Source organism: Quercus suber, unplaced genomic scaffold (assembly GCF_002906115.3).
Source record: "Quercus suber isolate HL8 unplaced genomic scaffold, Cork oak 2.0 scaffold_138, whole genome shotgun sequence".
In the NCBI taxonomy this organism is placed as follows: Eukaryota; Viridiplantae; Streptophyta; class Magnoliopsida; order Fagales; family Fagaceae; genus Quercus; species Quercus suber.
The window spans coordinates 132,995-157,879 of record NW_027069600.1 but is presented as its reverse complement, the minus strand read 5'-3'; the positions used below and the strand labels follow the sequence as shown (position 1 = coordinate 157,879).

General features: G+C 33.7%; 2 protein-coding genes across 3 annotated transcripts; one reads left to right on the top strand and one right to left on the bottom strand.

Annotated features, from left to right (window-relative positions):
- The first annotated feature begins 1,147 nt into the window (after positions 1-1,147).
- LOC112005195 (transcription and mRNA export factor ENY2) lies at positions 1,148-6,987 on the top strand. The gene is made up of 5 exons (XM_024037447.2): positions 1,148-1,258; positions 1,446-1,533; positions 1,688-1,782; positions 5,731-5,807; positions 6,681-6,987. Coding segments are annotated over exons 1-5 (336 nt in total). The 5' UTR covers positions 1,148-1,256; the 3' UTR covers positions 6,755-6,987.
- A 2,675-nt stretch (positions 6,988-9,662) lies between these two features.
- On the bottom strand, positions 9,663-13,664 carry LOC112005135 (B2 protein). 2 transcript variants are annotated; one of them, XM_024037384.2, is made up of 6 exons: positions 13,528-13,664; positions 11,507-12,112; positions 11,045-11,145; positions 10,376-10,459; positions 10,171-10,281; positions 9,663-10,074 (listed from the first exon to the last, which is right to left on the bottom strand). In XM_024037384.2, the coding sequence occupies exons 2-6, from the start codon at positions 12,099-12,101 to the stop codon at positions 10,027-10,029; spliced, it is 939 nt and encodes a 312-aa protein (XP_023893152.1). In that variant the 5' UTR covers positions 12,102-12,112; positions 13,528-13,664; the 3' UTR covers positions 9,663-10,026. The 2 variants fall into 2 exon arrangements, with proteins under 2 accessions (XP_023893152.1, XP_023893153.1); XM_024037385.2 differs by lacking the exon at positions 13,528-13,664 and adding an exon at positions 13,351-13,489.
- Positions 13,665-24,885: the final 11,221 nt, after the last annotated feature.

Below are 24,885 nucleotides of genomic sequence, written 5' to 3'. Positions count from 1 at the left end.
GATATTATTTGATAGAGTATGCAAATTGTTCATTAATGATTTTTTATACTCGAAAATGTAAAATATCTTGTTACTTTTTAACTTAATTTTTGTCATTGCTATGCAATAAACTTATTTCATTTTTATATTTTTCAAATAAGATATGAACGACTAATTTTTTCAGAATATGATAAACAAAATTTCATTTCAATTTATATTTGAACTTATAATAAGTTTTTGTAGAAAAATGAAAATCTAGATTAGTTTAGAATGGATTGGAAGTGTTTCCAAATTAGATTTAAATAAAATGGATTAGTAGTAGTTTTAGGAAGTTAAAATAGTTTAAAATATGTTAAAATTAATACACATGTAAAGTATTATATCACGTAAAATTGAAATGCAATTACAATCTAATTTAAATTTTTGATTGAGCCTCAACTTCAATATAATAATAATAAGAAAAAAATAATAATTTGAGTGATTGGGAAAAGAAAGAAAAAGAGGAAGGGGTTTAATTTAAAACCATCCCTCAATTATAGGATTTTAAGTGTACAATCCCCATCCTTTATATTCAAGAAATGTGAGGAACCCAGTTGGGCCCTTAATTATAAATTTTCATCAGAAAAAAAGACAAAGAAATGTGAGGAACAAATATTTTTCACAAATTTTTCATAATATGTCAGGATTATAAATTATTATTGAAATAACATCACTCTAATGGGCATATATTAAATTATTAACAACGTTTTATTATACACTAATCTCTTGGGTAAAAAAATGTAAACATTTTTGTGTACGTAGACTTTTGTTGTTGGCTAAAATGTTGTTTTTATACCTAAAATTTGTATAAATTTTGTTTTTGTCCTTGAACTTTTTAAATAGTTTTTTTAAAATAAAAATTTAGAGATTAAAATTGAAATTTTTTTCAATAATTTAGTGACAAAGAAAGTTATTAAATAATTACAGATAGAAAGCGTAACATTTCAATAGTTTAGGAATAAAATAAAAAAAAATTAAAGTTTAAGAATGAATAATGAATCTAAGAAGAGCCAAAATGAAAATGTTGAAACATAAAGGGTTAAAATAAAAACATTCCCAATTTTTACAGGCCAAAAGTACAAATTAATCTTTTACAAAAGGAGTTCTTAATCTTAGATGAAATTATAAACGCCGCCGTTTAGTTAGAATATATAAGCTTCACTTTTTCTTCCTCCTCTTCTCTTCAGATCACTCCATCGACACTTGCAGATTTCTCGCTTTGCGGTAGCTTATAAACCATGTCAGTTCTCCAATCTTGGCAGAGATTTCTCTTTGACCTGACATATATATTCATTTTTTTTTCTCGGGAAAACTATTTCCTTTACATAGATTATATATATATATTATGAAATTATCTACCATTACTTGCTAATTTCGTGTATTTCTTGGTCAAGTGACACTATTTTTTCTTTTCTTTTTCCAAAAAGGAGGCCATCGGTGAATCGTCCTCCAACGCCAGACGTACATGAAAATCAAGAAAAAGAACCAACGCTTCAAGAAACTATTAATATCAAGGTCTGATTTTTTTTTTTCTTTTTAATTTTTTTTGGGGGTAAAACTTAGCATTATTGTAATCAAAGTTTGGAAATTGAACTACTATTTTCATGGATTTTCATTTACTGCGCTTTAAATTTTGTTGTATTGAGGAATTGAAAATGTTATGAAACAGTTGATTGAGAGCGGAGAAAAGGAGCGATTAATGGAGCTTTTGAGGGAAAGGCTTGTAGAGTGTGGTTGGAAGGATGAAATGAAAGCTATTTGCAGGTGGGTTTTTGCTTCTTCTCTGATTTCAGCTTCACTCCTTTTTTTTTCCTCCTCAAATTACTATCTATTTAAAGCATTACTTTTTCATGGTGAAGTTTTGAAGATTTAATTTTGTATAAGTCTAAAGGTTAAATATTACAAATCAAAAGTGTATCCTGTGCTGTTAAGTGACGCAATATGCAAAAAATAAAATGTTGACCATGATATGAGTGGTATTTTGTATCGGGTCTTACTGATAGTAACTCTGTTCACTTCTTCTTAGTGTGAATTCATATCCCATTTGTAATTTTTTAGGCTACTTCGTGTTTATTTTCATGAAGTAGTCTCGTTTCAATAATATCATTTTTACCTATTAAAAAAAAGTTAATCATGATATGAACTCTAGGGATCCTGTTCCAAGCTGTATATAGTACCATGTTGTTTAAAATTAGATGACATTGCCTCATGTATGCCTTTACATTCTTGAAAAACTGTATGTTCTTGATGTATTGAGCAAATATTGGGCTAGATACATTCAGAATATAATTTCCTTATTTGTTGGTGAGTAAATGGCTTGAATTAATACTTCATTTTTAGGCTCTATTAGGGAAATGGCTTTGGAGGTATGGTCATGAAACTTCTCATCTATGGAGGAGGGTCATAGCCATGAAATATGGGGAGGGGAAAGGGGGTTGGAGCATTAGAGTTTGTAGAAGGGCTCATGGTTGTGGGTTATGGCGAAGTATTAGTGAAGGGTGGGAAGGTTTTTCTAGGCATGTGTCTTTTGTGGTGGGGGATGGTTCTTGTATTCTTTTTTGGCATGATAAGTGGACTAGGGATAATTCTCTCAAATCTCTTTATCCTCAGCTATTTGTGTGTTCAGCCAATAAGAAAGCTTGTGTTTCTGAAGTGTTAAGTCCTCCAATTGATGATAATAACAGAGTACAAAGTTTAAGATTTTATAGGGAATTTAATGATTTGGAGTTGGCGGCTTCCTATTCCCTTCTTCACTTCATTCAAACTCAAATTCCTAGGGGTGAAGGTAGTGACAAACTTTCTTGGTGTCTTAATGGAAGTGAGAAGTTTGATGTTCGGTCTTTTTATCATAAGATTCGAAATGTAACTCTTCCTACTTTCCCTTGGAAGGGCATTTGGAAAGTAAAAGTTCCTAGAAGGGTGGCATTTTTTATGTGGACAATAGCTCATGGTCAGATTCTTACTATGGATAATCTTATGCTCCGTGGCCGCATTTTGGCAAATCGTTGTTGTAATGAGGAATTTGTGGATCACCTGCTGATTTCTTGTCCCGTTGCTCATCTCTGTGGATGTATATGCTTCGGCTGTTTGGGATTGATTGGGTCATGCCAGGTTCTATTGCAGACTTATTTTTCTGTTGGTATCATTGGCTTGGGAAACATAATTCTGATATTCGGAATCTGGTTCCGGGTTGTTTAATGTGGAATATTTGGATTGAATGGAATCGGCATTCTTTTGAGGATATGGGGAAGTCATTGGATTAATTGTTGGAGTTATGCAGACAGACCCCTTTTGATTGGTCTTGGTGTTGGGGCCTCTCAGATTGTTCTACTATCACGGATTTTCTTTTGTCTCTTAGTGTAGCTTAGTGTTTGTTTGCTTATTTTTACCTCTTTTTTCTTCTTGTTCACTATCGTGAACCTTGTGTTTTCTCATGCTTATCATTTTTCAATAAAACTTGTTCTTACCTATCAAAAAAAAAAAAAAAAGGAAATGGTCCCTTTTCATTTCAAAACAAATGGAGAGCTTTCTACTTTTAAACAGATAAAATGTAGATTGTGAGATAGGAGAGTGGTGTGTTGTACAATTTAAACACTGAGCTTAGCTTAAGGGATTGTGAAAATCACTATTTGTTTTTATATTGTGAAAGGGAAAGAACTTCATTGAAAGAATATAAGAGCACATCAATTACAAAATTGGTAAACCTATATAGCCTAATAGAGGGTTTCCATGTACGCTAAAAATTTTAGCACTGGGAATGAAATGGGATTGTTGATTATTGGCATGATTTCACTAAGCAACACAACCTGGCTTAGAATCAAGGAGGTCTTTAAGTCTTTACTCTCTTAAACCCTGAGAATACCTCATCACTGATAAAGATGATCCTCGCATCAAGGTACTGATGGTCATTGCAAGTTTTCTACTTGATTCATTGACGTAGCACAAAACGAAAGAAAATTGCAGGAAACAAACTAAAGAACAAAAAATAAACCCTAGGAGTTAGCACCAAGGGGGAAAAAAGGGATTAAAATAAATTAAAAAAAAAACCTAGAAGTCAGTACCTAAGGTTGCCTGGAGTTAGCCCCAAGCCATTGGAGAATTTCAAAAAGAATTGTATTCATCCAATCATAACTACTAGGACTAAACCCTAACCTTAATTGATTTGGGCTAAAACCTAATTATAGAATTATGAAAAAAAAAACCTTGGCTTGAGAAAATTAAATGAAAGACTAATAAGCTGATTAGTTAATAAGAGTTAAATTAGAATCCAATGGACCATTAGTAAGAATATGATTGACTTCAAAATTAAATGAAATTGTTTTCATACTCCCTGCATCATTCATATTGATCATAGAATGGAAATTTGATAGGTGACATATATTGGGTGGAAACTGCTGAAGTAAATTAATAATCCATTAAAAAGAAATAGAGTGTCTTTGTTGAATAGGAAACCCCACAATTAACACATGCAAGTGGGGTGATGTCTCACTTGGTAAGTTCAAATCTCATGAAGAGTAAGGGATAGGTATTCTTTGAGATTTCACAGAAGTAATTTAATCCTATGTGGTAGAGATAAGGACCAGACTGTAGTCCATTTAGCACTGGCTAAATTGTCTTGAGCTCAAGTTAGGATTAATTTGTTGGCTTAACCTTGATAATAGGAAACATAACTATATTGAAATTCTGTCAAGTAGATTTCTGACATCAGAATTGTTTTATTCTCAAAGTTTTGGAGAGAAACTGGGATGGATTGGATAGGATATGCTTAGCTACGGGCTGACCAGATGTTGCGCTTTTCAAATCCTTCCTGTCTATGCGCGCATTGTTTAATTTTTTTTCTTTTGGCAGAAGATCAATAAGATCTAATACATTTGGTAATCTCAGATATGCTTGAGAAAGAGGGCCATAAAAGTCTTAGTGGATTAATATATTTGAATTTAGTTTGCATAATGCCAAAAACATAGCTTGATTAGGCAGAAGTCCAATTAATCATTAAACATGGTTTTGCATGTGTCCTTATGACATCTCCAGTTAAGAGGCTTTTTATTCATGTATGGACTCATGGGAAATTGATGACATATGAGTTGAACCAACTACATTTGCTAATAGCCTGATAGGAAGCTTCATGGTAGATATGACATACAAGTAGACAACAGAGAGGATTGACATTACTACATCGACCCTTCTGTAGATTAGAAGCCCGCTTACCTTGCAGTTTAGATGCAGCTTTATTATTAGTAAAAGGAGAAAAGTGCTAAATCGGGGGTGCATGCTGCACATTATTGTTGCTGTTACTTCAAATGTATGCTTTTTAGTAATTTGTCAATTGTGTTCATCCTAGTGCTGGATGAGAGGGTAAATTGAAGTTCCTCTTGAGCATGGTGTATATATTATGTCAAGAATGCTCCCTTTTCACTTGGTGATGTTTCTATGTTTTAAGACCATAAACCTGGTTTTTGGCTTAGCATCACTAACATAGTTGTAGTCGTTTTACTTCCTCATACACAGGTTCTAAGGCCCTTTTACTATTCAAGAAATTTGAACTGTTGGAACAAAAAGACAAAAAAAAAATTATTTTAGTAATGACATCTAGTTATCCTTATCAAATTTTTTTTTTTTGATAAGTTTTAAGGGGAGGAAAAATCCTTATCAATTTTTTTATTTATCATTGTAACATTTAGGAATCCATCTCATTCTTCTTATTAACCTCAGGGCATTTATAAAGAAGAAAGGGAGAAATAATGTTACAGTGGATGACCTTGTCCATGTAATTACTCCAAAGGGCAGAGGTAAGGATTTTTATTTTTCTTTCCTATGGTTCCCTTTTTTTTTTTTCTTTTTTTTTAATAAATTCTAATTGTCTATAATAAGGAAGCAACTTAATCATGACTGCTTGGAACACCTTATTCTTATTCTTATTGGATCTTGGGCATACTTAGTTTTAAGTTAAGCAATTTGCTCATGCTTATAAGAAATTTCTCTATGTCTTGTTTTATAAACTCTTATTTATAAAAAAATAAATAATAAATAAAAATATTTTTTTTTTTTTATAAACTCTCTTAGTTTTATATCTTTTAGGAATAACCTAGTGGATAAACAACGCATTCATGATATGTGCATAATGCAATGTTAGTGGTGAGACAGAATTTCAAGAGATTCTTATAAAATAGAAATGACAGATGAACAGTGTCCACACAGTTTGTAAATAAAGCGCTGATATTCTCAATTAGAGTGTGAGAAGCATCTGGGATGGGTGCAGAATGCAGTGATAGTATCAACTAGGGTGTAGGAAGTGGCAGGCAATGTCATTGACATGGATTGGTAGTGTAGTGGACCGGAGGCAAAGGGTTGGTTCTTGCAAATTAACTCTGATGTTACACATTACTTCTGAACCTTTTTCACAGTGAGGCTAAGCTTAATTTAAAGAGCATAACTGTTTTATCTCATTATAAGCGTTGATTTAAAATTTATACTGGAGTCGTAAAAATCCAGGTGATTAGCTGGCTATTAGATGGTCATGGACATTAATTTATACAATTGCCCAGATTTGATTTTCATGGTGTAATGCCTTGTTCATGTAGTTCAATCCTTCAAATTAGTTTTGTGGTTTCAATTGAACACTTGTGTTTAGGACTTCTTAACATCTCCCTCTGTCCATGCAGCCTCCGTTCCTGATTCTATAAAGGCTGAACTGTTGCAAAGAATTCGTAAATTCCTTGTGTCAGCAGCTCTCTGATACACCAGCATGGTTGTCTAGCATGAGCTCTATGAAAGTTACAAAAGTTGAATCATAAGAAGCCTTTGTTCAGCAAGCAGATAATAGGTTTCTAGGGGTTGAGACAGCTGTAATTTCTGGAAGAGGTAGCCCAATGCTTGAGAAAAGTTTCATCATTTTATTGCTGTTATTATAGGAAGTGGTTCCTTATGCTTGTAATATTACTTCTTAATGACAAATACTTTCTTTGGCCACTGTTGGATCTTTGTATGTCCTCTATTCTATGTTCGGCTTGCGAATTTGGGTAAGGAAGACTGCTAACTCTGGTTCATTGGTTATTGAATACAATCCCATACCATTAGATGATAAAAAAAAAAGTCCCCCTACCTGAATTAAACTCTTAAGTTCGACACTGAACAGTTCCGGCCAGTCCAGAGTGTATCACAAGACATATATACGGGATTTAACAGTGAATAATAAAACTCCTTTTGTCATAATAATAATAATAAAACTCTAACAATCCTTACCAAAAAAAAAAGTAATTTTTATGTCATATGTGGTCTTTTGTTATTGAGGTTTGATAGTATATAGTTCCTTTTTCTAAAGAAAGAAGTTGAATGTTGCAATTGAAATGGAGGAAGGCAGTGTTAACGGATATGTTCAGATAGTTAGGTTGTTGAATTTGAGTAATGCTTAGTATCAGTTTGGATTCAACTTAATTGGTGTTTACGTTTTGTGTCTACGTTTACTGCTAGGACTCACGTGCACGTTGAAGCTAAGGAAACGCAAGGCTGAAATGCAAGTTTTCTCTCTACGCACTGTTTCATTTAAGTTCTCTATGCATCGTTTCATTTCAAGAGCTGAAACAATAATCTCATATATTAAATGCACAAGCCTCTTGCGCATACTGTTCATGGCTTTGGAGTGTGTTGAGGAAAATGGTGCGCTCAACAAATGAAAACCTTATGTGTTCTGTTTATCGCACAAGAAGCTTGGAGAATCATCTGATCAAAACAATGCACAACTCTTAACGACTATTTCCATTCTCTTCATCTTTCTGCTTTTTCTCTCAACTACCGTGGCAGAATGCCTTCAATCCCCTTCAATGCTCTGTCCGAATCCTTTTCAATGTCTTGCACCTACCCACCAACCACAAAGCCATCAAAACAGAGCACATCAGTTGATGAAACTCATGAAAGCAAACCCATTACGCGGAATCAAAAGAAAAGATATCATCTGCGTTTTTTTACTTATTTGCTACAGTGTTTTTAGCAATAAGTTTTCAATTTCAGCAGAATAAGTCCTATCCAAACGGACCCTCAGAGTTCTAGTCTACCTCTTTAGCTTTGCATTTTATGTTATACTATGAAAGTTTAGGATATTTCTGTCAATTTGTAATTATTTTCATATCTTGTGTCTTAGGTTTTAGGGGAAAATTTTTAAGAAGAAAGAAGAGGTTATTCGATTTTCACTAGTACTTTGTCTATGTACGAGTTTTGGTCGGCCACCTCGGTATTAGGATTTTTTTTTTATTTTCTTTGATAATTAAATCCCAATTCCGAACCATTAAAGCTGGAGATTTATGCCATAGAGAATAGAGATAAATGAAAGAGACTTGCCACTTGGCTTATCTAGAAGGGAAAATATCTTATGGCCGAACTAGGCTTTCTGAATAAATGACTAGGCTTAGCTGAAGGCTGGAATCCTGATTACCTAAATTATACTAGGTGTTATACGCTATGGTGATAAATATATGAGTCTAACTGCCTATATAAACACAATTAATTCGACTATATTAAAAGAATAACAAGGTGATATTTGCAAATAGATATTACTTAATTGGCATTTTCTGGTATTTTCAATCAATATAAGCAAACACATTTTTCCTGTAATATCAGAGTGCTTCACTAATCTCTAGGGGACTATAATCTCACCATTTCATATATCAGATAACTACATAAATAAATTTCTTAGTGGTGCATATGGATAGCAAGATTTGGGTATGTGAATTTAGATTTAAGTTATTAAATCAAAATGCCTTGTGTTTGGATAGTTTTCAAGTTAAAACATTTAAAATTTAATGACTTAAAATGAAAGCATTTAAAATTTAATGATTTTTAAAATCTAAATTTAAATTCAAATTCAAGTTTTCAAAGGCCAACTTAAAAGATACTCCAATTTTGTTGATAATCCAAAACATTGAATTTTTTTTTTTTTTTTTTGATAGGAAACTGAAAATCTATTAACATAAATGAAAAGTAATTACATAAGCTAAGAGAGCATGTTCTAAGAAACAATGGCTCTCTTTAATCCAAGTAACAAATTGCTCAACACAACATGTTTTGCTAACAAGTGAGCTACCTAATTATCTTTCCTACCAACATGTGAAATAGAAAAACTACAAAAAGCACTTAAAAGAGAAATAATTCCATACACAACTGATGCTATCAAAGCCGGAGTAGGAGAAATGCCAGCAATAGCATTTGAAACAATAACAGAATCTTCCTCAATACATTGAATTGAATAAAAGAGTCATGGATCATTTCATATTATTTATGAATACTTTGGTTCGATTATTTTCATATTGAATGCGCATACGGTAAGTTTAAGGACTAGCAAAATAGCATTGGACCAACTCCTTGGCATTAACGATCATTTCTATTATTTATGAACACTTTTGTCCGATTATTTTCATATTGAATGAGCATACAGTAAGTTTCTATCACTAGTAAAGAAAAGGAGAAAAAAAATTGAAGGGGCATTCCAATATGCCAAATTGCCAATCATAGTTCACACTAAACAAAGAACAAAGTTAAGGGGCCGGCCTCTAAATGCTAGAAGATCGATACTGCCAAACTAATAGGATTTGAATTCAATAACTAGCCACCACCACAAGGTCGAGAATGCTGTCCATTTTTAACCAAACGCAAAAACAAAAGAAAATAGTTTTATGGAACTGTGTTCATAATCACAAATGATAAACACGTCAAGCCCTTTATATTTAGAGGACTTTTTAGCATTACACACAGAGGTTGTTCTCTTTTACACCTTGCAACTCTGTCTGTAACATTTATAATGCTATCAAATGTCATGCAACTTAAAAAGTATCCTCACAAGATACAAGACTATTTATTCAGCTGGCTCACACACACTTTAACCTATTTTTTTTCAAGAACATTTGCCCAACCAGACTTATCCCCGAAGCTTGCGCTCTATGGAAAATCTGTGGAAAGCACACAGCTGACATGCCCCACAAAAACCTACTACATTGCATAATTCTGCTTACATATTGCTTATGCAACAGTGCCTGCTTGTTCACAGAGGTCTAATAGATCCAGGGTCTGCAAAATCATGGAATAAAAATTTATGGTCATCAGAATGACATGAAAATAAAAAAGAAAGAAGATGAATATGATAATCAAGGATATCCAATATACCTCTGGAACTGAGAGCTCAAGACGGAATTTGGGGCCATCATAGTGATGCAAGACTGGCCTAAAGGCATCTTCTTCCAAAGCCTTGCAGATTTTTCTAACACGGATTCTCACCTATTTAAATGGGTTAAACAGTTCCATCAGCTATTGATATCTCCCACATACACCAAACAAACAAAGCTTTCCAATTCATAAATCTAAATTATACCTGAGCAGGAAACCTTGACTCGCCTTTACATTTTTTATCTTCCCAAGCAGTTGGATCAATGTTAGATCCCCCAAAACTTGTTGCCTAACCATTATCAAAAAAACACATAATCAATCTCAAAGTTAAGCATAAAACTAATTCACCTCATAATTCCTCTAGGGAGAAAAATTTTGCCCATGCGTGGCATATTGTAAAGAAGAAAGGAGGAAAGAAAACAGGAAAAGGAAACAAAAAGAGGTAACTAAATTAACATGGATTCCAGATATCTAACCATCTCTGATGAAAACAGTAATATACTGGACAATAACTCCTACTGCCCATTGGCCATCCTCCCCCTAAACCTTGTTCAACAACTGCTAATATGCTCTTTTCACAAGCTCGTGCCCATTGAAAGGCAGGAGAAATACAAAAGCAGATGACCAATACAACACTTGCCAGTTTTTTTTTTTTATAAGATAACACTTATCAGTTATTACCCCAACTATCAAAAGAATGAAAATAAAACAATCTAAAGCCAAACTATGGTCTCTTGATCAAATAACAGGGAAAATAATGATATGATAATCAATTTAGCAGAAAATCTGACAATCTAACTGAGAATACTCCCTGTACTACCAAGAGAATTTCAAAGGAAATAAATGCAATAAATAGGAACAACTGAGAACAAACCTCAAAGATTCCATGCAACTGGTGAGTAGTGTAATTATAGAGAAACAGAGGTAAGCCTGGGGTTATTGCCCGAACAGAATCCCGATATCTTGGAGGCAAACCTATAAAATGAATTCAATAATAATATACACAAGTCATTCACCTGATATGATCAATAACTGAAAAAAAAAAATACTAAACTTAAACAGCCACTATAATAACACTCTAACATGAATACGTGCAATCATGTTCCTCAAATATGTGGCACTCCATCTTATAGTATTAAATACTCGGTTTTGGACCATTGAACCGCTGATTATAATTTCCAAATCCATCTTCAATCACCGGCAAAAACATACAAACTCCTTTTGATGGATGAGTATGATCACAACATTATATAAAAGATGCCTAAATACATGTCAGAACTATTCATGCCTAGGTACTCTGTTTAAGTCCAGGAAAAGATATAAAAGAGAAGATTACCGAATAGCTGTCGCTTTAAATCTTCCTGCATTGTGTCATTATTACATACAAAGATGTATCCTCCCAACACCTCATTCCGTGGGAGTGTCTCTGTTGCTGGCAAGGTCTTGAACCTTTTGTCAACTGCATTGTTGGAGTTGGCATTTTCATTGTTGTTGTTGGCGGTGGAGTTGTTGGAGTTATTGTTACTGATGTTGTCGTTGGATGCTTTGCTGATGAGGTTATTGCCACTATACTTGGTACCCATTATGTTTCCCATAAGGGTTGCATTGTTTTTCTGATAAACTGCATTCATATTATAAATACCGTTCCTGAGGGAAGAACTTTTGTTCACACTTTCAGTTAATTTAGAGTCCAAGTTCAACATGTTGAAGTTGATGCTTTCAAATTTGTTGTCTTCCTGGAACCCAAACTTCTCCCTTGTCCTCATTTCAGTTGGGCCCTTGGAGAGATCAAGGTTATTCATGCGCTCACCCTTTATCCTTGTCTGCTCAGCCAATTTTGAAGCAGCCACTAACCATTTGTGATCCTCTGAGACTTTTGATTGTCCTCGAAGCTCATCACCCAATTGCCAAAAGCTATGCATGCTCTCCATCTTTGCAAAACCTAATTTCATTGACACAAGGAACAAATCATTTTAATGTAAGAGAAGAAAATGCTTATTTCACCCAATAAGTATGACCAAAGAATCCAATGCATAAAAAGAAAAATAACAAAACAATTTTAACCGTAAAATAAAAATGAATAATAAAAAGAAGAAGAAGAAGAAGCATTTGGGCTTCTCATGATCTAAAAAAGGACAAACTGACTCATATTTACCAAACAACAACAACAACAAAACCTTAGTCCCAAAATTTGGTACCAAAAAAAACTGCCAAACAAGGTAGAAAAAAATTACATGTTCATGATCAAGTTACTTGGTTTTATTATTTTAAGCTTCGAGGATCAGCATCAGAGAAGAGACATATGTTATGAAAATCATGTATATCATTCTAGCAGTACACGAAGAAATCACAAGTCGCAACAATTCAAAAAGTGACAAACATCAAAGATTATACTACAAATAGACCAGATCCTTGAAAAGATCATTCATTTCTTTCAACGTGTCATGACCAAAAGATGCACAGACCATAACAGCAACTGGGTTATTGTGGAAATATTATTAATTTTTCAGAACTACTTACAAAGAGCCGATTAAAGCCTTATTTTTTAAAGGCATTCAAAACGAACTCAGACACCTCAACCAAAAAATCAGCTATAGTATTTCCATTCCTACCTAGCCATCCAGCAACTTATGAAGCAACTCTTCAACGCAAATTGAAAAAGACACCCACATTCCAAAATCCACATTACTCCAATTATATTATATTTTATTACGCAATTTTCTTTTTTTTAATTTTTATATTAGATCACATTTTTTCCAATATTTTACCTCTCTTTCTTGGCAAGCAAACAAGGGAAATGGGGGACCCAAAACCAAAAAAAAAAACTCAAAGTCAAACCTAATTCCCCGACCCAAAAAAAAAAAAAAAAAACCCATAAAACCAAAAAAAAAAACTCAAAGTCAAACCTAATTCCCCGACCCAAAAAAAAAAAAAAAAAACCCAGAAACAAAAACAAAAATTTCAAACTCCAACATCATTTGACCCAGGAAAGACCAACATTACTCCAAATCTGGACTTAAATCGAGCTAATAAACTCAAAAAAAAACCACATAAAGCAAACAAATTTTTCCACAACATCAAGATCCAACACATGCAGCCCAAATAATTAAAAATATATATATAAATGCAGAGTATGAGAAAATCTAGAAGAGAAAAATGCAATATTGGAAAGTAAATTACCAAGTGAAAGTCAAAGGTGAAGTAAGCAGAGAGTTTAGAGGTAGTAGAGGACGAGAATTAAGGAAGTTAATAATGTAGAGAGTGAGATTCTGAGATGAGAAGTGAGAGAAGAGTAAAGAGAAAGCCCTAGATTTTTGGGTGGGGATTCAAAGAATGAGGAAAAAATAAAGAGCTCACCTTTTATCTTTTCTCTATCTTCTATCCAAGCTTTGCTTGCTTGCTTGGCTGTGACTCTGTGAGACCCGCAGGACACGACAGCCAGTGTGTGTGTGTGTGTGTGTGTGTGTGTGAGAAAGAGAGAGACAGAAAATGGAAATGGGAGCTGGATTTTTATGCTTAGATCTATTTAGTTCAGTTTGCCCGAAATACCCTTTTCTAATTTACTCAATTACGGGGCTGCCATTTTCTTTTTCCTTTTTTCTTTTTTTCTTTTTAACATAAAAAGTTTTCTATATCTTCTAGTTTTTAATAATTAATATAATTGAAAATGTTAATAATAATAATAAATTAATGGTTAAAAAAAATTCACATTAAAATGATGGAAGACCGATCTTTTAGGTATGTGTAGCCACCTTGTTCTACACATACCAAATTATTATACAAAAAAATTTCTTAAAAATGGCTTCAAGATGCTGACAGTTCCTAAAGTACCTGGATTGTGTTTTATTTTTTCCCTTTTGCAACTTTCAACTCTTATATGATGTTATTATTACATTCTCTCGTTATCTAAGTCTATAATTTTAGTCTCGCCACTATCACTAGTTATCGGACGACTATTGACCACCACTGCCTATCACTTGATTTACCCATTGTTATTGTTAACTACCATCACTGAACCTATCAGTCATTATAATTGCCACCGACCACCACTAGCTCGTTGTCACCACCATTGTAATTACTCGACACTATAAATCATTTTAAAGCTGACAAAAAAACAGCAAAAAGTTAATCACTTTTTTGAAATTATTTTTCTGTTGAAAAATATTTTGCAAGATCCAATGTCTCGTCACTAGCTAAAAATATTTTTATTAAAAAAGCCCATGTTAAAACAAAATGTACCTTCTTAAATTGCATAAAGTTATTGACTTCTTTTCAAATACTTTAGTGGCAATTGTCAAGGTGTGTGGTCGAAATAATTTGTCATCAGTACACTTTTTTGTAAATGATGCGGATAAGATTTGTTGCCAAAAGCTGTTGATACCTCCATGCTTTTAATTTTTTAAATTTACATATTTTATTTGGTGTATGTATTTAAATAATAATTTTTAATTTTTAAATAATATTATATGTATTTTGACGCACTTTTTACTTATATTTATTTTCAAGCAATATAAACAATGTTACCAAATAGGCCCATTTGTCACCAAAAATAGTTCAAAACTCATATTTTAAAAAGATTATTAATTTGCATTCTTTTGTTTGAGGTTAAATTTTTATTTTATTTTATACTGTATAACTTTTTAAATTTTAACATCAAAGCATAATTTTAAATTTAAGAAATTGCATTGATAGTAATAATTTTTAAAATTATAAGTCTAGTTAGATTTTTTTTTTAATTTGTAAATTACACACATAAAACACGTTTTGAATCCACAATTTCATCGTTTACCTTTCTTTTATCAAGATAATGAAATGTCATTTAGTTTAGACCCATTTGCAATATACTTAAATGTTCAACTACTTACCCGTCATTAGCTAATTTTAATTTAGATAAATATTTAACATTAAAACAATATATAAATTATTTTTAGTCATTTAACATTAAAATATACCTTCTTAAATTGCGTAAAGTCATTGACTTTAGTTTTAAGGTATACTGTAGTGGCAACTATCCCGGATTGTGAGTAGAGACAAATTGTCATCTCTACACGTTCTCGTAAATGTTATGGATAAGATTTGTTACCAAGAGCTGTTGATACACGATACCTCCATGCATTTTATTTTTTAAATCTATACTTGTCTTTAGATTTAGTTCAAAACCCATATTATGAAAAGATTATTATTTTGTTTTTTTGAGACTTTGAGGTGAAATTTTTTATTTTATACTATTTAATCTACAAAAATAAGTTAAAATTAAAAAAAATTAGATTATTAGTAATAATATTTTAAAGTTCTTGCAAAAGGTTTGCTTAAATATTTTTTATTGGTAAACTACACATATTCAATGTATTTTAAATCCACCACAACCTTATCATTTACCTTTATTTTTCAATAAGATGGTGATTTACCTTTCGTTTATAAGACAATAAAATGTTACTAATTAAAACTCATTTGCAGTATTCTTTATTCCATATCATTTTATCTTTTGTACTTTTTATAAACTAGTGCTGTGAATTCTTAATTGGGTCTAGTAAAGGGCTTTTTATAGAAAATTAAAAAAAAAATTGTTAAAAAAATTAACCACATTTTCGTTTTTTCATAAAAATTTTTTAAAAATAATTTATTAATATACGCTCCAAGTGCATATAAAACCCTTCTTAATTTTCCACTCACGTTAAGATTTTATAATGTTACAGTCTAGTACTCTTGGGGGCAAGGCAATCATAGATCACAAGAATTGGTAAAGTCCCACAGGCACAAACAAGTTGCATTGACATTTAACAATATTGGTCAAAAACTCAAACCCACATGAAATGCCTGGCAAAATAGTGGAGCTGCCTCTATTGGTGTCATAAATGGGTCCACGAGAAACAGAAGAGTACTTGTAAAGTTGTAATTGAGCTCTTTGTCACTGGCCAGGTGATGTGAATAGTACCAGTAATCTGTCGAGTCTACGAAGTAGTACTAGAACTCTCTCGAGTCTACAACTTTTTCGTATTTCTAAAAGCTAACACTTAGCTGCATTTTCAAACTCGAATTTGAACACCTTTTACTAACACAGATGACTCAGTCAGCTTTGCTGATCATTCTTAATTGGAATTCCACCACTCAAAAGTTAAGCAGAGCCCTCAACAAAATGCCAAAACCAGTGAACTTCAAATTTAAAACACGGATCCACATGCTCATCCACTTTCAGTTCTCCACCCACCAATAAAAAAAACAAAGGCTTTGAATGCATCTTTCACGGGTTCTAGTTGATGTCATGCTATGAACGTGCCGCCAATGCCATCTTACGATTCTTACCTGTGACAGGGTTCTCTTTGTTTTTTTTTTTATGAAGCAATTTAAATTCTAATTTTAAAACACACGTTTCACCATCTTATTTGCTAGTCTTATATATGGATAGTTTGAGCCAAAAATGAGTTTTCTAAGCACATAAAAAATGATGCGTCAAACCACCATAGGTTAGAATAAAATAAAATTTAAAAAAATTATACTTAAATCAATCAAAATTCAAAATAAGAGTGTTTTGAATATATTATGAGATTATATTTTATCTCTAGACTTTCTCACTAAAAATATAGGGATAACGATAGTTTAGGTCTAGTGAGTTTTCCGCTTTGTCCTAGGAACACGCTTGGTCTCATGTTAACAGAAATGATCTTTTTGTTGTCTATAGTTATTTTGGTAGTTAATTGGATTTTAAATGTTAAAATTTTTGGTCAACCTAACCTCATCCAACCCATTTGAGTCTACTAAATGGATAGATTTAAATAGGATTATAGAATAGGTTAGGATAAAGTTCTTAAATTTTAGTAGGATAGTATTCCAATCCATTCATATGAAAATACATTAGTATGCTAGGGCGCTAAATTTATAATAGAAAAAATAATTATTGGCCAAAGATTACGTAAATTATGGTCTAATCATTATATGAACATGTAAAATATTCTATGTTGGATCTAGGTCGGCTCAACATATTTTGGAGTGTAAGAGGATAATTTGCATTTTATTTTTATGTGCAAGTTATTAGTTTATTCCAATATCCTAATGGTAGTCCACTTCTTTGCAAAGCTATCAAATAAATAGTTGTGTTTTTTTAAACAATTTTAGCCTCAATTGAATTGATTTTTTTGTACTAATACCACGATGATCATGCGAAAATCATGAAATATTAACCCTGTTATTGGCATGTTAAATACATTTGATTTATTGTGATGATTTTTCATATGTGTGGAGCATTATATATATATATATATATATATAAACTTGCAAATTCTAAATGATATATTTTTTGTCAAATACCTCAATTTAGCTTCAAACAAAATCATTTCAAACTTTGCTCAAATTTGTGGTATGCAATAATAAGGCCCAATTCAGGACTGACTCAACACATTTGGAGTGTTCTCTTATTTGTTAAATATTAATTTAATAATATTTATGTTTTGATATTTATTTCATTTAAAAATATATTTTTATCACTTTTTGAGATGCAAGATTGCTATTAATTATGTATTGTGTTCAAGGTCCGCTAAGATTTCCTTTTTAACTAATAATGTCGTTAATTCACTTAATCTTTCTTGTGAGATAAGCAATCTTAAATATGATGTTGTCAATTTTAATTTTGAATAACTTCTTTTTGTATGTGCAAATGTAAAATGTATTGTTAGTTAATATTTTATAAGCTATACATGTTTTAGAAGAAAAAAAGTTCAAACCTTTTAATTTTAAAAATAAATCTAAACAATAAGCATAAGAATAAATTGTTAAAAATATCATGTTTGAGATGGTCACTCTATTGTGAGTTTTAGTAATGAATTTGTCTAGAAAACTATTGTGGAGGCATTTTTTGCTTCAAGGAAACTCATGTACTCCTAGGTAATTTTTGCTTGTCCCATATTGGAAGGATTGCCTCCCTCTTTCTTATAAGGGATGAGCCAATGGTTGAAGAGTAGACATTAGAAGAATTGCCTCATGACCAAACTAGTGGTACTCTTCAACCATTGGCTCATCCCTTATAAGAAAGAGGGAGGCAGTCCTTTCAATGTGAGACAAGTAAAAATTGTCTAGGAGTACATGAGTTTCCTTGAAGCAAAAAATGCCCCCACAACTATTAATTCCAATTTTTATTTTAGAAGACTAAATTCCAAGATAGATAGATAGAGCATTATGTTGGCCAATAGAAGGGTTTTTTTTTTTTTTTTTGGCTAGATGAGAGGCCGTACTAAAAAAAAAAAAAAAAAATTCTTGCAATACCACAAGACAAATCAATACATTACTATATTTTATTTGAATAAGCCTTCTTCCATTTAGGTCTTAGGCCATTAGGCCTAATGGTTGAGCCACTTATGATTGAATCTTTTTAAGTGGCTTACAACGTACTCTCATCGAAATGGTGGAACACGCGTAACTCTTGAAATGTGTAACTTATCACCTAAACTTGGGAGTATAACTTCACATGTACTAAAAGGAGTAAAGGACACACGTTTAAAATTCCATTCATTACATTGGAATAAAAGCATTGCCCTTCTTGCTTTATCTCGCAGTTTCGCATATTCTTTATGATAAGAGAATGTAATTTGCCTTTAATCATAATCAGATAAGTCTCTTTTTTATAGTATTAAATAAACAAGTAAAGAATTGAATCTGACCCCAATTGCTATTTCTAAAACTTTCAAGGGACAATTTTGTAACTCCAAAAATTCATTACAGAATGTGAACCTCGTCTGAAATTAGCTGGCAAATCACTTTCTTTATGAAGCTACAAGGTCCATATCCATTGTTCCACGAGAGGAAGTGTACAATTCTAGTAATCCAAAAAATTGTTCTTTAACTAGAAAACTAAACAAGGCTTTTATGTCCCATGAGCTGCAGACCAAAACCCTTTTTAATATCATCAACTTGTAATCATATTTCGCATTGATGAATTGTCTTTTTAATGATTTTCATAGAGTTGGTGGGAATTGGTTGTAGTGTAACTTATAGGGTATGGAATCACATCACCAGGGCTTCCTTGCACTTTTAAGTGAAGCTGACCATTTTGCTAACTTGGTAGATAGCCAATGGGTCCAGCTTCTGCCACAGGCATACATACATAAGAGGCAAAGTTTCAAACCTATGAGCTATGACCAATATGGTATGGAGAAGAATAAATACTCCATCTTGAAGAATTAAGTTATTTTAATTATTGTGGGTTTCAGTTAGCTGAACTGGTAAAGTCTCTGATGGTTGAATAAAAGATTTTGGGTTTAATCCTTGCCTACACTCAAAACTGATTGATGTCTTGGTCTGATGATAAAGAGTTATCATCAGAAGTGGACGCTATGGACTAAAATTCTCTTAAAAAAATTTATTTTAATTATTGATAGTTAATGCGATAGAAGCCAAAAAAAAAAAAATTTAAAATTAAAAGAAATCAGGTTCTACTGAACTCCATCGAATTATAGGCCATACTTGAAAAGTTTGCCTTACAATACACAAAACAACATGGGTTGCGTTCAAAAAAAAAAATCACATGGGCTGAATCCCACAACAATCAACCCATAGCCCAAAATAAAATTGGCCCGTTTACGATGCAAATAAAGCCTTAAAATGGGTCCAAGATGGATCTTCAAAAGAGCATATATGTCATGGAATAAAGCCCACAATTTCCCAAGCTATCAATCAACCCCTTAGATTCAGGCCAGGTCACTGAAGTAGCATATGTAACCATACAAGTTGTGTAAAGAGCACACTGAGTTTTAATCCATATGAGTGATCAAATGGGCAGTTAGCATTTAATCTAAATTGGGCCAGCAAAGTCCAGCCATTAACATAGCCCATGAAATTGGCAAGACCAGCAATTATTATTCATTTATTTGGACGAGACTTTTATGTGGTTCAGAAATACTCTTAAACCTGACGTTTAATAGAGAAAAAACTTGAAAATAATCCGGTAAAAATATATCTTAAACTCCACTTAAAATGCTTACAAAATAAGAAATTCTCCTACTAATCCATGTCTTCAAAAACAAACTTATCCAATTTTTCTTAAAGGAAAATTATGACTCTAGATAGTTAAAAAAAAAGTCTCAAGTAAAAGAAGTTCAAAACTTCAAATCCAAGTATTTCCCTTCGTATGTCAATCAAGCTCACTAAAGTGAGAGGTAACTAGCAAAAGGAAATAGAAATGAGCAATGGATTGGAAGGCAAAAAAGGTTATTCCACGTAAGGCAAAAAATGTTATTCCACGTCAATTTAGGTCCATCTAAAGTTTCTCTCCAACAAAAAAGAAAAGGAAAAAAAGGTCCATGAAACAAACCTATCCAATTTTTTTTTTTTAAAGAAATTATGACACTAGACAAAAAAAAAAAAAAAAAAAAAAAAAAAAAAAAGTCTCATCTAACGCGCAAAGCGCGTATGATGAGGCTAGTTAATATTATTGTTTTAAGTAGAGCAAAACTAGCAATTGTGATTTGTGATAGCCACAAAAAAAAAAAAAAAAGAAAAAAAAAAAAGAAAAAAGAAGAAGGCACAAGCAGAAGAAGTTCAGAACTTCAAATCCAAGTATTTCCCTCCATATGTCAATCAAGCTCACTAAAGTGAGGGGCAACTAGCAAAGGGAAATAGAAATGAGCAATGAATTGGAGGGCAAAAAAGGTTATTCCATGTCAATATAGGTCCATCTAAAGTTTCTCTCAACAAAAAAAGAAAAAAAAAAAAAAAAGGTCCATATAAAGTCTTACGTTTAACAAGAAAAAAAAAAAAAAATNTTTCTTGCCTCAGTGGCGTTGTAAGGGAGTTCTATACTTTCCGTTTGAACTGAATACATAATACTTTGCTTCCATCTGATGATGTCCTCTTTTATTCGCTTTACTATTGTACTCTGCTCAATATTCGTATTCTATTCTGGAGTTAGCCTTATGAAACCATCTGTTATCCTTCGAATATAAACCTAAGATCGTATTATAGCTTGACTCTGAGTAACGCCTTGGTTTTTCTTCAGACAGTTATTTTCTCCATGGGTTTGAGTCCGAGGACCATGCAATACCCTGGTTATGCCCAGTATTTCTATTTTTCTATAAGCATCTAGTTTCCCCATAGGTTTGGGTCCGAGGACCATGCAATACCTTGATTATGTCTGGTGTCCAGATATAATGGTGTGTGTAGTTTACCATAGGTTTGGGTCCGAGGACCATACAATACCTTGGTTATGTCTGGTGTCCAGATATAATGGTGTGTGTAGTTTTACCATAGGTTTGAGTCCGAGGACCACGCAATACCTTGGTTATGTCTGGTGTCCAGATATAATGGTGTGTGTAGTGTTTACCATAGGTTTGGGTCCGAGGACCATGCAATACCTTGGTTATGTCTGGTGTCCAGATATAATGGTGTGTGTAGTTTTACCATAGGTTTGGGTCCGAGACCATGCAATACCTTGGTTCTGTCTACCACTTCTATTTTTCTGTAAGTATCTAGTTTCCCATAGGTTTGGGTCCGAGGACCATACAAGACCTTGGTTCAGCCTAGTACTCAGATATAATGGTGTGTGTAGTTTTACCATAGGTTTGGGTCCGAGGACCATGCAATACCTTGGTTCTGTCTACCACTTCTATTTTCTGTAAGCGGAGGTTTGTCCTCAGACCGCTTTACTAGAGATGATTCCTCCTTGGGTCAGATTATGATCTTTACACGTGGCATTGATCTCGCCTCCAGCTCGAGGCCCCATCCTTTTCATTTATGAAGCGCCCTTTGTCTGTTCGTATTCCGCGCTGGACGCCTCGGTGCGCGAAACGCGCTTTCATTAATGTCCTCGTGAATTAACACGAGTCCAATGGTCTACGGCCTCCTTGGAAATTGATGGCTTCATTATCATCTCAACTGATAATTCTCTTTTCGAGCTCTGCATGAATTAATTCTTACCAACCCCCAACCCCTATATAAAGTGGGGAGATGGTTTCTCCACAACCCATGGACCTCTCAACACAAATAGAACAAAACACATTCCTCCAACTCCCTAAGCGCTTTTAACAACCCCGCCGGAATTGTTACCGGGATTGACAAAAACCGGTATGGCCGCAGCCCCCACTGGGCTTTCGGTGCGGCAGAGTCTAGGCGTAACCCTGATGGTGCCTTCGAGGTGTCCAGAAGGGTGTTGTTAAAGAACCTAACGTCTTTCCTTGGAGCACACCCCTGACGAGGAAGATGTGCGAATTCACCTCATGGGCGTGCTCGAGTGTTGCCGTCTCCAATGGCCAACACTCGAGAGGATCGGATAGAATCGAGGGAACATCATGGGGGAAGGTATCCCGGAGCCCCTGCATCTGCTCCTCTCTTTGTTCCAGCTCCGCCCGGCCGAGAAGGGAGTTATTGGTGACCCGGAAGCATGATTGCCCTTCCCTTTCTCCGCCTCCTGTCAAGCTCTTTCATTCTCTTTATACCAATAAAGGGACGGCTTGACACTTCCCATCGGCTAGTTTTTTCTTAGGGCGGCTCCACCTGGCCCTCTGATTGTAACTTGTACTTTTTCTATTCATGAAATAATGAAATCAAGATCTTTCTTCTTTTTTTTCTCTCTTTTTTTTTTTTTTCTACTGGCAAATCTTCTATTTTTTTTTGTTGTTTTTTTTTTTTTTTAACCTACTGTAAAACGAATACTCGGAACACTCGCCTGGTGCGCCGGCCAGCACCCTAATCCTTCCCACAGACGGCGACAATTGTAGGGACTCAGTTTGGATTGACCCTGAGTTTTGCTGGGTTTTCAGCCCAACAAGCCCAAACAATAAATTTATAGAGAGTGGGTTAAAGGTTTAGGTGCTGGCCGTCGATCACCATGCATGAACTTTCTTTATAAAAAATACTAAGAGTTTCCTTACAAATGGGGGGATGCTCCTCGGCCCATGGTCGAGGAGACCCTTTTCTTCTTTCTTTTTTCCCCCTTTCTTCTTTCTTCACTTGCTTTTCTTATATAGTTTCCATCTGCCTATCTCCTTATTCCATCTGTTGATCATCCATTTGCTTTTCTTCTGGCCGTCCGTCCCATCAGAGGCCTTATCAGTACTCAAGTGGTTCACTCTGATCAACATTGCCCTGCCAAGGGGTTATATCCCCATTAATGCGGCCAGAAGGGTTAGGTGAATGCATTAAGTGCGAATGTGACAGCTTGCTCTGAGCTTGTCCCCTCCCGAAAGTTATCCTTAGAATGCCGAGGACGAACAGGTCCTTGGCGTGGGTCACAACAGAGGTTTTGCCTGACTTAGCCTTGGCTGGTCAGTTCTCCTCGGCGGTGTCCTTGGGCCTACTATCCAATGGGCCGAGGCTATCAGGTCCACGGGCCCCACAAAGGGCAACTAGCAAAGGGAAATAGAAATGAGCAATGAATTGGAGGGCAAAAAAGGTTAATCCATGTCAATATAGGTCCATCTAAAGTTTCTCTCCAACAAAAAAAGAAAAGAAAAAAAAAAGGTCCATATAAAGTCTTACGTTTAACAAGAAAAAAAATTTGAGAATAACCCGATAAAAATATATCTCAAACTTTATTTAAAATGCCTACAAAATAAAACACTCTCCTACTAATTCATGTCTTTAAAATAAACTTATCCAAAAAATAATAATAATAATAAAGGAAAATTATAACACTAAAAAAAAAAAAAGTCTCATCAAATGTGCAAAGCGCATATGATGAGGCTAGATATTATTATTATTTCGAGTCGAGCAAGACCAGCAATTGTGATTTGAGATAGCTTTTTTTTTTTTTTTGTCTCATCAAATGTGCAAAGCGCATATGATAAGGCTAGTTATTATTATTATTTCGAGTCGAGCAAGACCAGCAATTGTGATTTGAGATAGCAAAAAAAAAAACCAAGGCAGGAGTAAAAGAAGTTCAAAACTTCAAATCCAAGTATTTCCTTCGTACGTCAATCAAGCTCTCTAAAGTGAGAGGCAACTAACAAAGGGAAATAGAAATGAGCAATGGATTGGAGGGCAAAAAAGGTTATTCCACGTCAATTTTCTCTCCAATGAAAGAGAAAAAAAGAACAAAAAAGGTCCATCTAAAGTCTAACGAATGAGATTGGAACTTATATGAAACCATTGAATTCGTGAATGATGACATGTGAAAGTATAAGAACTCATAAAAACAAAACTTTTCCTATTGTATAATAAGGTTCCACCCTACATCATATATATTTTTAATTTCTTAAATCAAAGATCAAATCACAACTAATGAGGGGCTGCTAGAGCCAAAGGCACCAGTAAAATTTAATAAAGATCTTTCTTTTCATGGAAATTAGCCAATAGCAATGCTTTGCTCAGTACATTGTTAAAAAAAAAAAATTTGTTATTCGTTACAATGGAAAACAAATTAGTATAAACATTAATTTTTTTTAATTAGAACACAAAAATAAATGTAAAATTGTAAGAAACATCATTTATAAAAGGTAGGATTTTATTTATTTATTATTTTTATAAGCAAGAAAGGGATATCAATATATATATATATATATATTTTTTAGAAAGGAAAAATGAGGGTCTTTATGGTTATATTACACCCCCGGCAGGGAGCTAGTGGCCTCGGGACAGGTTAGCCCTATCTCGGGGGCCTGCCTGTACCACTGCGTGAGAGTCACCTCATTTGAGTATATCTCACCACTAAGTATGCCCACCAACGGAAACCTGCTGGCAGCGGGACTCGAACCTAAGTGAGTTAGACGAAGCGTCCGAACCTTACCAGCTGAG

What these genes read in the sequence shown, in the direction of transcription:
- LOC112005135 (XM_024037384.2), bottom strand. Translation starts at nt 12,101, where the DNA reads ATGGAGAGCATGCATAGCTTTTGGCAATTGGGTGATGAGCTTCGAGGA. An exon ending in TTTAAAGCGACAGCTATTCG is followed by an intron (nt 11,146 to 11,506) that starts GTAATCTTCTCT and finishes TTCATTTTATAG; the next exon opens with GTTTGCCTCCAAGATATCGG. An exon ending in TTGAGCTCTCAGTTCCAGAG is followed by an intron (nt 10,075 to 10,170) that starts GTATATTGGATA and finishes ATGATTTTGCAG; the next exon opens with ACCCTGGATCTATTAGACCT.
- LOC112005195 (XM_024037447.2), top strand. An exon ending in GAAATGAAAGCTATTTGCAG is followed by an intron (nt 1,783 to 5,730) that starts GTGGGTTTTTGC and finishes TATTAACCTCAG; the next exon opens with GGCATTTATAAAGAAGAAAG. An exon ending in AATTACTCCAAAGGGCAGAG is followed by an intron (nt 5,808 to 6,680) that starts GTAAGGATTTTT and finishes CTGTCCATGCAG; the next exon opens with CCTCCGTTCCTGATTCTATA.